The sequence below is a fragment of the Fringilla coelebs genome, assembly GCF_963513975.1.
Source record: "Fringilla coelebs genome assembly, chromosome: 5".
NCBI classification, from domain to species: domain Eukaryota; kingdom Metazoa; phylum Chordata; class Aves; order Passeriformes; family Fringillidae; genus Fringilla; species Fringilla coelebs.
Window position 1 is genome coordinate 69,930,146 of NC_140033.1, and position 12,869 is coordinate 69,943,014.

The window sequence follows — 12,869 nt, forward strand, 5'->3', positions numbered from 1 at the left end:
AGCAACGAGCCACTCTTTCCCCACTTCCCTCTCTTCATTTGCTCCATAAAGAGCTGAGCAGTGGCACTTGGTGGGAATGAGAGATTCCTTGAGCATTTACAGCGCTGTTAGTGTTCCATTGCCATGCTGGTGTTGGTGCTTTCCTGCCCCAGATCTGTGGTTACCTCCTGGGGATGCTCTGCTCCTCCCAGGGTGTCCCAGCACTGCTTGTCACACTTGCACAGCTCTTGGTTTCCTGAAGAGCCAGAAATGCTTTACAAAAGCACTGTGTCCATTAGCCCCATGGGACAGGCAGGGACAACTGAGGCACAGAGAAGTTGAGTGACTTGCCCAAGCTCACAGGGAGGCAAAGGCAGAGCCAAGGACCTTTCTTTCTTATTTCTGAGCCAGGGATTTCTGTCTGTTCTCCAGCCTACTACTGGAAAGCAGAAGAGAGATCTTCCCCATTTCTAATGGAAAGACCCCAGAGGGGCTGGAGAGGAAAATTGAAATTGGGCTCAAAACAAGATAATATGATCCTTCCCTTTCTGTCCACCCTGACCTTCATGGGAAGGACAGCTTGTTTATTGCTCTGAAGTGGGTCTGTAAGAGCCTAATGGTACCTCTGACACCAACTGCTTCGTTATCCCAAAGACATTAAGGGACTGTGGAAGGGAGTGCCAGAGACACTTGTGCTCAAGGTTAGGAAGGAAGATAGTCCACAGAAGAGGGCTAAATTTAATTTGAAAAACTATGTGGAGCTATTTCTTCTAATTAACAAGAACAGCCTGAGGAGTTGTTGCATTTCTTTCTGGTCCTGTATGAGTCAGAGTCAAGTTTTGTGAGCCATGCTTATTTTCAAAAGGGTTCACAGCCAGGAAAAAAAAAACCACACTGTAACAACAGTCATTAAAACTAAATATCTATTTCTAAGCCAAGCCACTGTGCAGTGTGCTCTTACCATACACTTAAGGAATTTCCCCACTGCATTACAAAGTTTCTTTGACCATCCCCAGCAAAAACATGCTGAAACTGCAACAGGACAGGAAGAGCAGGGAAGGACAGCAGTCAGCTTGAGCAGAGTCATGGGTTCATACTCAAAACAAAAACAAGAGCTTAGCTTCATAACAACACAGGGTATTGTGGGTTTCTTGTTGGCTTTTTTTTTTTTCTTCTTAATACTGTTTTGTTGTTTGTTTGTTTTTAATACAGGTTGTTTTCCCAGTGAGCTAGATTACAGTGGCAAACAGACAAGACATAAATATGCATTGAACAACTTTTTAAACATTCATCCTGCTTTCCTTTGCCAAACACCTGTAAGCTCTGTCAGGGGCGTGAGCACTTAGGGACGTCCTGCTGATGCAATAGCTTCATGGCTTTAAAAACAGAGGTCCACCTCTCCTAGAAAAAGAACTGATTGCCAACAGGAGCTGTCAGCAGCGATTCCACCTCTGTCAAAAGGATTTTAATTGCCAGTATTGATGGGACAAACCTGTAGGATGTTGGCGTGGACAGCAAGGTACCTGTGCAGTCGAGTGTGGTAGCTCTCGCTCGCTATTGCAAAGTTTTGTCCCATCCACATCAGCATTTAAATTACCTTCAGCATTCACCGAGGTGGGTAATTAGCAACCAGTCACTCTCCCAGTGGCAGCTCAGGGTCGTTTCCTTAATGTAAATAGACCCTCACAAGGGGCTGTTTACAGTGCCTTCTACTTTCACTTTTTTTTTTTTTTCCAGGGTTTGTCGAGGACGAAGCCCCAGAAAACATATTAGGGTTAAGCCCTGATTAAAAAAATTAAAAAAAAAAAAAAAGAAAAAAAAAAAGGGAAAGACAGAGAGGGAGATGAGGGAGAAAGAGACCCCTCAAATTTTAAGACTTCTTTAAAATGCATATAAAGAAAAATCTTCTCCCTTTCCTCCCCCCCCCTCCAAATTAATGATTTCAGAAAAATAACATATATATTTTTATATATATATGTATATATATATATAAAATAAGATACCCAGAGGCACTGGTTTGCATTAGGGCTTAATTTTTCCAGCTAAATTAAAAATCAAATCCAGGCATTTGGAATGCCTAAGGGGCACAAAAGCAGCACCCAAAATCATTAACTTTTGCACCTTTTATAATATAGCTCAAACCAGTCAGATTTGCTTTTCAAAATTTTGTAGTAAAATAAAAGTGCTCTTTGAGGAAAATCCATGCAATTAAACAGCAGATGCTTAACCCCTGAAAAATAGAGGCTTATAAGAGAAGTGCTGATAGACCCTTAACCATAGCATCATTAGCAGCAGGTGCTGCTAGTTATTAGTTTTCTAAATAGTTTTAATGTAAACAGTATTCTTAAGCTCTAAGTGTAGCATAATGGTTGGGATTTGCTCTTTAATGCTTTTTACTAGAAAGATACAGCTCATTTAAAATAGCTGGTAGATACAGAAAGCATAAATATACAGTAAGTTTAGACACTGATTGTACTAAATGCAACAATACAAAGAAGCAAACAGGAACACAAATGGTAACACAATAAAACTGTATTACATTTGTGCTTCAAATATTACAATACATTATGTACAATAGTCCAAAATAAACATCTCATGCCAAATGACACAAAAAGAAACAAAAAAAAAAAAACCCCAAACAAACTGAAAATCCCAAGAGCAAGCAGAAAGAATCCAGCTGTATATACAGTACCTTTTTAATTAACATTCAACTCTGAACTGGAGCAATTTTCACTACATACAGATGCAGTCCGCCTTTTATTTCACGCAACCATTCTGTCTCCCTAAATCTATGCTATTCAGTAGGTTCCTGTGTCATTTCTTATATACATGTTGAGCAAAAAAGATAAAAGAACATAGTGCTTTTTATTCTTAACGATGTGACATCCGATCAGCGGACCTGAGGTGCATAACCTTCTTTCATTAAACCCTCCTCATAGTCTGTCTGGCACAGAATCATGTTGTTCTTCAGGAAAAATTTGTCTCCAACACAAAATCTGAAATTAAGATAATAAAGAGAAAAGAAAAAGAGAGTTTGAGGGTAAATGGTGGGATATGGTTTGTACAGGTTGTAGAGCAAGTGCTGGCTGGACAGCACCCAGATGTGCATGTGGGAAAGGCCAGCAGAGGAATTGCCCTGGTGCCACAATTAATTGTGTGCTTTCAACAACATCTAGAGCATTCAGGCACTTTTGCTTCTCCAGCCAAAGACCTCATTCAAAGCCCACTGTGGGCTGTGGGAGTCCTGGATCAGGTCACTGGCACACAGCTACAAACACAATAAATATCCCAGGCTGCTGAGCTGAGTGAAAAGTAAACGTCCTGCAAACCAGAAGGAAGACAAAGTACAGCAAAGCATGCAGTGGAAAGCTTGTCTGACATATCTTGTATTTGTCTTGTGTCTTAGTAAGAATTTCTTGTTATGTTCCAGTTGGGTATTTCACTAGATTTGATTTTAGATGGTGATTCTGAGAACTGCCTTAGCACACACACAACTTTCTGTAAGGTATATGTAAACCAGAGACACGCAGGCATGCAGAAAAAAACACCCTTTTCCTTTTTTTCCCTGTAGGAGTTGATTATAAATTTAGTTACTCAGCTAACTACTCTCTCATGGTATCAGTGCACCTACCTTGTTACAGCATTACGTGCATCAGCACGACCTGATTGCTGCAAAACACCACTGAGAGATTGCATTTGCTTCTCTCTGATGAGCAGGACAATCACATAATGTTAATGCTCCCGGCTGGCTGACTTCAAACTTGGAGTAAAGTAGGATTTTCCAGCTAAAAACACAAGCTTGAATTGAAGAGGGCTCCTCCCTGACACACCCTGCAGTCCTTCTTCCCCTTGACAAAGCCACTCTTCTGGAAGATGCTTAGGGAGAAGTGAATGGGGCCAGTGCAGGAAAAAAAGTTTCCCTAGTGACTGCCTTGGCAGGGTTACAGGGCTTTGTTTGTGGTGAACTCTCCAGCTATGAAATATATTGGGAGGCACTGCTTGTCTTATTCCAATTAAAATGAAAGAAAGTAACCTAAATGAACCCCCTAACACTGATGTGAATAAATGAAACCAGCTAATTATGGATCTCAGGACACGAAGCATTGTTTAATGTGTAAGGGATTATAATGTCCTTTTTTTATATAATTTCCAAATGGTGACATCTTGGACACAATTAGGGTCAGATATAAATGCTTGTGTTGTTTACGGTAGATTTAACAGCAGAGTAGCTCTGGGAATAGCTGGATATGTATTTAATTGTAACAATTTAACCTTCAAATAGTGGTGCCTGCTGGAGTTGACCCAGTAAAACTCCACAAATGACACAGGTTGACCCACCTGACCCCTGATAGTGGTCTGTCTTTATCAGATAGTCAATTTCTAATGATGTTCAAGCAGAAATCTTGGTGAATTGTTACAGATTAAATTGTGTATGGAAAGCAGTCCTTTAATGTTTTGTGAAGTTGGAGGTTTAAATGAGTAGCAGTTGGACTGATTTACATTTGTGAAGATTGGAATGCTAGACAAACAGTGAACCCATTTATTTTCCAACTGGGTAGCTTTGGAAATTTATCCTTATGCTAGCTAAATAGATAGAGGGAAAATAGTGTAATAAAAAAGTGGATTGAAAAGAATTAGCTCTGCTCTTAAAGGAAAATTGGTTTGTTTATTTGTGGACTCTTTTTTTTTTTTTTTTTGTGGGGGATTACTGCCTGCTGCTGATGATGATTGAAAATAGAGATTATGGGAGGATCTTGAAATCTTAAGTTATTTATGGTCAACACTCTTTTATAGAATGTAGAGGTTCCTATTATTCTTCCCACCCCAATCCTGGTATACTAGGCTATTAACAACACAAAATGATTTTGAGTAGCTATGTTGAAATACAGAATTCCTACATAAAAGTTGTTCTTTGGTGTTTTTCCCTAGTTTCCATCTTTTGTGTTTTTGTCCATTGACAGCAATGCTGAGAAAAATTCTTTTGTGCACCTTACAAGATTAGGTAAAAGAGTTGCAACTAGTGCCAACATGTAAAACTCATTTTTCCCAAAGAAGTCACATTTAAAATCAACAAAAAAACCAAAGAAAATCCACCAGTGCATCAGTGGGAGATGAAACCACCTCTGCACCCAGCAGAAAAGACTGAACTGAGACTGTTGTTCATCTGTGTTGTTCCAGGGTAAGACAGACCTCGGCAAACTCACTTTTTAAAAGCATTTAGCAAATGAAAAACGCACTGCCGAAGTGCAGTTCACTTGCATGGCTACACTTGACACACCTGGCTCTGTGCAGCACCGTGTGCACCAAAACCCTGCCTGAATCAGGATTTTGTTTCCCAGCCCTAAAGCAGCGACACAGTTTGAATTAAACTGCAGGGGCTACCCGGGAGTGTCAGGATGCCTTTCCCAATAAAAAGTGTCAATGCCTTTTGCTTTAGCAGTGTTGGTAAGTGCAGCCAGAAGTGCTCTGCCTGTGTGTGCATGGTGTGTGACAGGTTTGTGCACAAATGGCCTCAAACACACACAGTTCCACTTGTGCTGCAAGGGTGCAGCTGTCCTGGGACAGGCTGCCAGTGGCCTGTCTGTCTGATATGTAGCCATGATATTTTATGAAAAATCCTTTTCTTAAGATTTTTCTTCCTGAGAAGCTGAGAGGCCTCAGGAACAAAATGCGAACAATGATTGTCTGCTGCTGGGGAATGCAACAGGTGGGTCTGGGATTGGCCTCATGTGGTTGTTTCTAATTAATGGCCAATCCCAGTCCAGCTGTCCAGAATGTCTCAGGCAGAGACAAACCTTTGTTATTCATTCCTTTTCTATTCTTAGCCAGCCTTCTGATTAAATCCTTTCTTTTATTCTTTTAGTATAGTTTTAATATAATATATATCATAAAATAACAAATCAGCCTTCTGGACCATGGAGTCAACATTCTCATCTCTTCCCTCATCCTGGAACCCCTGCTATCACCATCCCACTGATAACCTGTGGGTTGGGGTCTGTCTGCAGGGGAAGGCATCCTCTGCATGGTCCCCCGTGCCTCGGGGGAAGCCTGTTGCTGGAGATGCTTTGGGTTCAAATTCTGCAGCTGTTTTCATATTGCACAAGTTCAGTGACAAGCATATTTGGCTTGTGTAGGCCCCCGAGTGTTAAATGTGTGAATTGTGCACTCATCAGGTGACAAAGAGGTAAGCACCAGGTGAAAAACCTATAATCCTGGCATGCTGGCTCCCAGGTGCAATGGGACAGGGTGAGTAAGCAGATGAAGTATGAGGAATTCTGGCCATTCACACTTTTAACCTTATCTGACTCTCAAAACTAGATTTAGCCCCTCCTGAAGTGAAAGAGCTGTATCTGTAACCACTTCAGATTGGGTTTGCACGCTGCAAGATTTAAACCTGGCTCAGCTTTAAAATGGGAGGGTAAATTGAAGCCTAGCCTCCCACTGAGGTTGGGGTTTTTTTATGGAATTGGCTCAGGATGTAAATCAGGGCACAATTTGGGCACAAGCATTAAACGGAGTGGAGGAGCACGTTAAGACGCCACTGTGCTAGGAGTACATAATTAGGCAAGATTATGACTCTTCTAGCAGGCAGATGGTACTCTTCAGCCTTCCCTAAAACCCTCACCCAATTTTTTTAATAGGCATGCAAGATGAAGAGGAAAGAATATACAAAAGGCTGCATTAACATGCCAGATTGGACTGAGCACCATAAATTGATAATAGTATTTTTGACACGACTGTGACATTAGTAGAATGACCATTATAATTAACCTACATCCTAGAACCCCTGTCATATTTTACACTGGCAAAAGGAAGGCCATTTATATTACAAAATGACCTCTGTTATCACCTTGTTTGGAAGGGAAGGTGTGCCTGGACTAATCACAAGAGGAATAAAACTTCTATTTTGAGAAGTAGCTCTTTCATTGTTCAGAACAGATATTTAAGGAGATCTCACTGCTGTCTGTCATCTTTTCTGATGCACAGGACATGTGTCAAGGTACTGAAGACTACTTAAGAAAGCAAGAGAAATATTGCTGTGAAGGGGGATGCCTTCGTGTGTGCCTCCTCTGGTAATGCCAGATCTTTGTGGCTGCAGAAAGAAGCAAAATCTGGAAGCATTAATTGACTTCCTGAGGATTAAGACACTTCAGACTTACCAACCCACGCCCTTCCCCTCTGCTTTTTGCAGTCAGTGAGTAACTTGGGCTCTGCTTTTCCCCTTTCCTCTCTTTTTAAGAGCTGAGCTTCCAGTGGAACTCACATTAACGTTCATCTGTGTGCATCACTGAGAGAACAAAGCCACTCTTCTACACCACAGATCATCAGTCCACACCTGTGGCTTATTAATTCTGAGGTTCTGTCAAAAGGTCCATTTCAAAGGCTGGAAAGGGGGAGCTGTGCCTGAGTTTGTACATTTTCACCAGAATGCACAGACACAGGACCCCAGTTCAACTTCAAGTGGCAAACCTCACCTCGGTGTGCTTTCCATGCACTGCTTTATAAAAAGGTGGCTGTGGAAAATATGTTAATTTGTATTCTAAATTTTGAGACTGCAATGAAGATAAGCAGCACTCAGGCCTTCAGAATTTATAAAATGACCGCTCATGCAAAAATCTAATATTGGTGTTTGAAATAAGGATGTCCCTGGCATTGTATTCCCTCTCCCCTGCTCTACAGAGAACAAAGGCAGCATTGTGTGGGCATTTTACAGTTTATACTGGAGGTAAGTGTTTACAGCTACATCAGGACAGCAATTTCAATGAGTATGTAACCATTTTTAGTCCAGTCTCTATTAAAATAAAGGCAATTGCAGATAGAAGGGTAGAACAGGCGATTTAAACCCCTCTCAGCGGTAGCAGATGGGGGTTTTAAGCCATACTCTGAGCTGACTTCAAACGGCAGAGAGAGAAAAAAATCACAGGAGTAGGGAACAAGGTGCTAAAGACGGCGGCAGAGTGAGAGGAAGGACACACAAACTCGGGGAAGTGGGAAAGCCGGAGGCAGGCTGACATCATCTCTGTAGTCAGAAGTGTCAGAAGTGTCAGAGGCACAGCTGAGCCCACTTGCAAGATTTTCCACTCGGTTCTGTTAGTCACACACATGCAGCCTGACAAAGTGTGAAAGGCAGTGTCTGTTTACAAGTTTATTTTTCCAGTGGTTTCCTTCCCCCACCCTTCCAGCTTTACATTTTCAGCAGAAATGAGGGACACCGAGGTTACTGTCAACGTGGGGTGAGGGGATTCTGAGGAGAAGTTAAATATGTTTACAGAGAAGAACGGGGAACACTCTCACACCATTAAGCTGACTGTCACTAAGCTCTGCAGGTACTTAGGCGATGGAAAAACTTCAAATTAGGAGTAAGCTGGACAGAGACATGAGAGATAAGAGGATGCTAAAACCTTTAGGCTAGGAGCAGAGCTTAATATTCACAAAATTGCTGCAGCTTCAAGCATCAGTATCAAGAAAAATGTGGGGGAAATATCTCAGCAACTGTTTGGCTGGAGCAATTAGGTCCTGGAGCTGAATAGCTTTATGAAAGGGAAAATAGGAGACAGTGCCTATTTGACACCAGGGGACCAGGCTTAGTGGCTCAGGAGATGTGTCCACAGTCTGTCTTCCTGGAGTACAGCATGTGAGACAATGCCTTTTTCTCCCCACTCTGAAAAAGTCACATTCAGGAGGCCAATAAAGGGACTGGCAATGTTATGAGTTAGTTCAGAGCTGGAGTTCATGGCCTGAACAAAAGTCCCCTCAAGTGAAGGCAGGCTAATTACCATCCACACTGAGGCTTGCACTGGATGGTGAGTTGTAGACGCTCAGAAATAATAAAGCAAACAGTGAAGTTGTCCATAAAAGCAGAAAAATCACTGAATCATCACAAAGAGCACTAGGCAAAAAAGGGCAGGCATCTCTCTGGGCCAGGAGCAACCCTTTAAAGGGTAGGAAAGGGAGGGTGATGCAATAGCAGGACCAAAGGATGGGCTGCCCCAAGGAGCAGTGAGATGTGTGCTAATACAAATATTACCTAGCTTGAAAAGCAGGAGATGGAAGGAGCAAGGGCCCAGAACATCAGAAAAAAATTCAGTGTTGGCAAAGTAGTGCAATCTGAAGGAGCAATTCTGTATTCTCATGAACATTGTATGCATTCTGTTAGGAAAAAAAACCCTGAATGGTAGATGGTAACTGAAAATGAAACGTGGAATCAGAGAGCACTACTTACTCTGCAAAACTACTGTGGAGAAGGACCCAAAGGTTTTACAATTTAATGGGGAAAGAAAATGTGAAATTGGGGAATAAGGCTAAACAACTTCTGCAATAGCTGGTGAGCCTTGACACACCCACTGGTGATTTTTGGATATATTTGATCTGTTTGTGAAGACAAAAATGTTCTCTTCAGTAAATAAATTAGATATTGGTGGAATTAGCAGCTGGAGTGAAAGGAAAAAGCAAATATAAAACCCTTCAATAACATGATTTTGTATACAAGGAAGGGGCAGCAGAAACTTTAAAAAGTTAACCTGAAGTCTTATAAACACATCCTTACTCAGAGTCTGCTGTGTGGTTTTGATTACCTTGAGGAGAGGAAGAGAAAATGATCCTAAAGGACAACAGAAACTATTAATGAAATGGTGAGTGACAAGATTGTTCTGTTTAAAAGAGAACAGAAAAAGGTTTCATAGCTGATGTGAAAACCCCCAAGCTGCTGATGGGCCAGGTGTGTAACAATGTGGAGGTTTATTGTTATTCAAGTAACAAAAACCAGAAGATTTGAACTTATTATTGAGAGAATGCAGTCAGTGGGATGCTTTGCCATAGGAACCACGGAAGAGCTATGCTGGAGCATCCATGAAATAGGATTTTTTGTAAAAAACAGAAAAATTAATTCTTCAGAGAGCCACTAGTCCCAAATGGTGAGGAAGAAAGGGAACCCTACAAGCAGTCTGCTTTATTAGGCTCCATGAGAGCTATTGCAATGGAATCAGGATTAGGGTCACTTTTGAGAATTTATGAAATTCTTTGAAACTCCTGGAACCACTCCCTGTTTTCACTAGATGAACTAGACTGTATTTCAGATAAATCCATTCTTTTGTTCTCAGTCTAAGACACCTGTAAGACTATTGCAGCAACCCTTTGCCCAAAATACATGCAAAGTAAAAATCAAATAAAAGATTAGATTGAAGTCTCAGGAATAAAAAGGCTGAGAATTATTAAATAACCCAGTTTAGCTCCATTTCAGAAGCATCTAACAGCACTTTTCCAGGGGGATCAGCAGCCCCAGGGAACACCACAATGTGTGTTAGCTGCAAAGTGAAATTGCACATTAGTTTGCAGTTGTAATGGTAAAAGAGGAATATTAAAAATATTCATAACAGCTGTGGGTTTGGTTTTTTGGTTGGTTTTTTTTTTTTTTTTTTTGGGTGGTGGAGGGTGGAGGCAATAAAAAGAAAGTTCACTTCTTCAGATCCATGAGTGCTAACTATGATGAAAATCTTTTGCACTCCGGCTAACAAACATTGTCTGCTCTGCTTGACTGATGAAGATTAGCTGACTTCTTACATTAAAGAAGTTTGTCTTGTATGGGCTGAAGTGACAAGACAATAACTAAGTGCTAATTGTGCATAACCAACACTAAAGATATGCAACCCCATTATGGCATGTAATAAATGAAGCGAACAACAGAAATATATTAGGGGCTTTAATAATGATACCAGAAGTGTGGTTTGGAAAAAAACAGGATGTGAAGGGTTTAGGAAACAAAACCCAGGACACTCTGTGTGTGTCTCCTAAAAGGGTACTGTGGGAGCCTCTGCCTGCCTTGCTCTGCTTCTCAGTTCTGTGGCAAGACAAAATTGATATAGGACTTTAAATAGCATTAGAACCTATAATTACTTTGCATTATTATATAGTTTAAGCAGTGGTTATTACTTGCCTGGTATTTTAATTTCCCATGCAACATGATGAAAAAGGTCAATTTGGCTTTTTTTAAAGAGCGTAATTGTAGTGTGCTACACTTATTAGCAGCTGTACATTTTATGGTTCTTTAGGGATGTTTGATTTTTAAATGACTACAGTGTTAAAAAATAATACACTGTAGGACAAGGTGAGTTAGGAAAGCTTACTTAGAGCTGTGTCTGGCTTTGTCATGTCAGATTATTATACTCCTAATTTTTCATTGCTTCCCTAAAAATGTATATCTTGCTTTTCTACCCAATTGAAGAAAGGGAAAAAAAAATGAATGCTATGAAACGCTAAATAGGATCATGTAATAACTGAAAACGAACTGAAAATAATAGGGACATTAAGGAGTGGACATAATTGGCTCTCTCAATGCCCAGACCTCACAGAGGTCCCTGGCAAAGCTGCTCTCAGCTCTGGTGGAGTCAGAAATCGAGCTGCCAGTGAAATCTCCAGCTCCACTCGGAGTGTAGCTGGTATAAACTTGGCTCTGTTCACCTCTGAGAAAATCAGATGTTACAATTTTACCATTTCTGACATTCGCTCTCCAACTGTGCCATATGGGTGATGCTTCAGAACAGGGTGTCAGGTTTGGATCCTTGGGATTTTTATAATCTATGGTTTGAATGTGGAAATAAAAATAGGGCTGTAAGAGGTCCAATGCTGCTACAGAGGAAATGGTGGGAACAACATCTTTTAAATTTAAATGATTACAGTTCTGGCAACAGGAAGAAACAATGTGTACTTTAAAAGAAACACATGTGATAAAAATGAGGAATTAAAGTGAAATTAATGCAATAATGACAAATGGTACTGTTATGCTCTTCTGCAGAAAAGGATCTCAAAGACCTTTATAAATATTAATTAATTAAACCTGACAGACAGCCTTTTGAAGGAGAGGAAGTAACATTACTCTTTTTTATTGATGTGGGACTTGAGGCACAAAAAGTTTTCTGGCCAAGGTCATGAAAGATGTTCTCTATCAGTCACAGGAACAGCATCCAGGTTTTACTCTCCATCTTGGGGTTCTACTGCTGGAAAGTGTTTCCTCTTTGGAATGTATGCCCACCCCAGTGCCCAGCTAGCACTCAGCTTGTGGAGCAGACCCGAGGAATTCTCTTACCTCTGATTACAAAGCTGACATGCAAAACAGTCCAGGTGATAAACATTGTCCTTTGCTCTCATCACCATCTCAAAAGCAGGGATGAGCTTACTGCAGGCAGCACAGTTTCCTGTAACGCCAAATAACCTGGAGATGCAGAAAGAAATAGATTCTTGATTCACTCTCTTTTTCATTTTTTAAAAAAATTATTATTATTTCCCCCACAGCCTGGTCTTTGGCTGACTTGCCAGCACACCTCCTTTTGGAAAGGCTGCCCTTTGGTGCTTCAACTCTGCCCCATTTGCAGCACAAAGACGCAGCCTTGCCGAAGAGAGCTTTATGACAGACTAATATTGCACCTATTGTGATGCTGTATTTTTTTTCCTGCAGGTTATACTGACCTTTCTTGATAAAAGAAACATCTTGTTAAACTAAACAAAGAAACAGTAAACACATTAGGGACGTTACATAACTGTGCAGGCAGAGGTCAAGCTGTTTGCATAAGTGGGAAGAGTCTTCTTCTTAGATCCTGCCGTGCAGGAGAGAGCCACATAACCTTGGCTTTTGGTGCTGCTTATTACTAAAACACACTTTAGCTAGAAAAGAAATAACACTTGTAAAAGCCAACATTCTTCGCATTTTTGACATCTAGTGCTAAAAGCTTTACCACTATTATTAAAAGAACATTTTATGAACAAGTCATTTAAATCGTCAGAAAGCATTAGTGGTTCATGCACCTTACAACCCTATACCGTAGTTATTGCTATGATTATGTTATTCAGGTAGCACATTAAAGTAAATGAGGCTGTAAACTATATATAGTCACATC

At 40.8% G+C, this 12,869-nt stretch overlaps 1 protein-coding gene across 1 annotated transcript in view; it reads right to left on the reverse strand.

Annotated features, from left to right (window-relative positions):
* Positions 1-2,260: 2,260 nt before the first annotated feature.
* LMO3 (LIM domain only 3) overlaps positions 2,261-12,869 on the reverse strand; it is a gene marked incomplete at its 5' end in the record, with an annotated part of 54,000 nt that continues 43,391 nt past the window's right edge. Inside the window, 2 exons of the mRNA XM_084206659.1 lie at positions 2,261-2,975; positions 12,062-12,187. Of these exons, the coding sequence (XP_084062785.1) occupies positions 2,870-2,975; positions 12,062-12,187 (232 nt within the window). The 3' untranslated portion in view covers positions 2,261-2,869. The remainder of the gene's footprint in view (positions 2,976-12,061; positions 12,188-12,869) is intronic.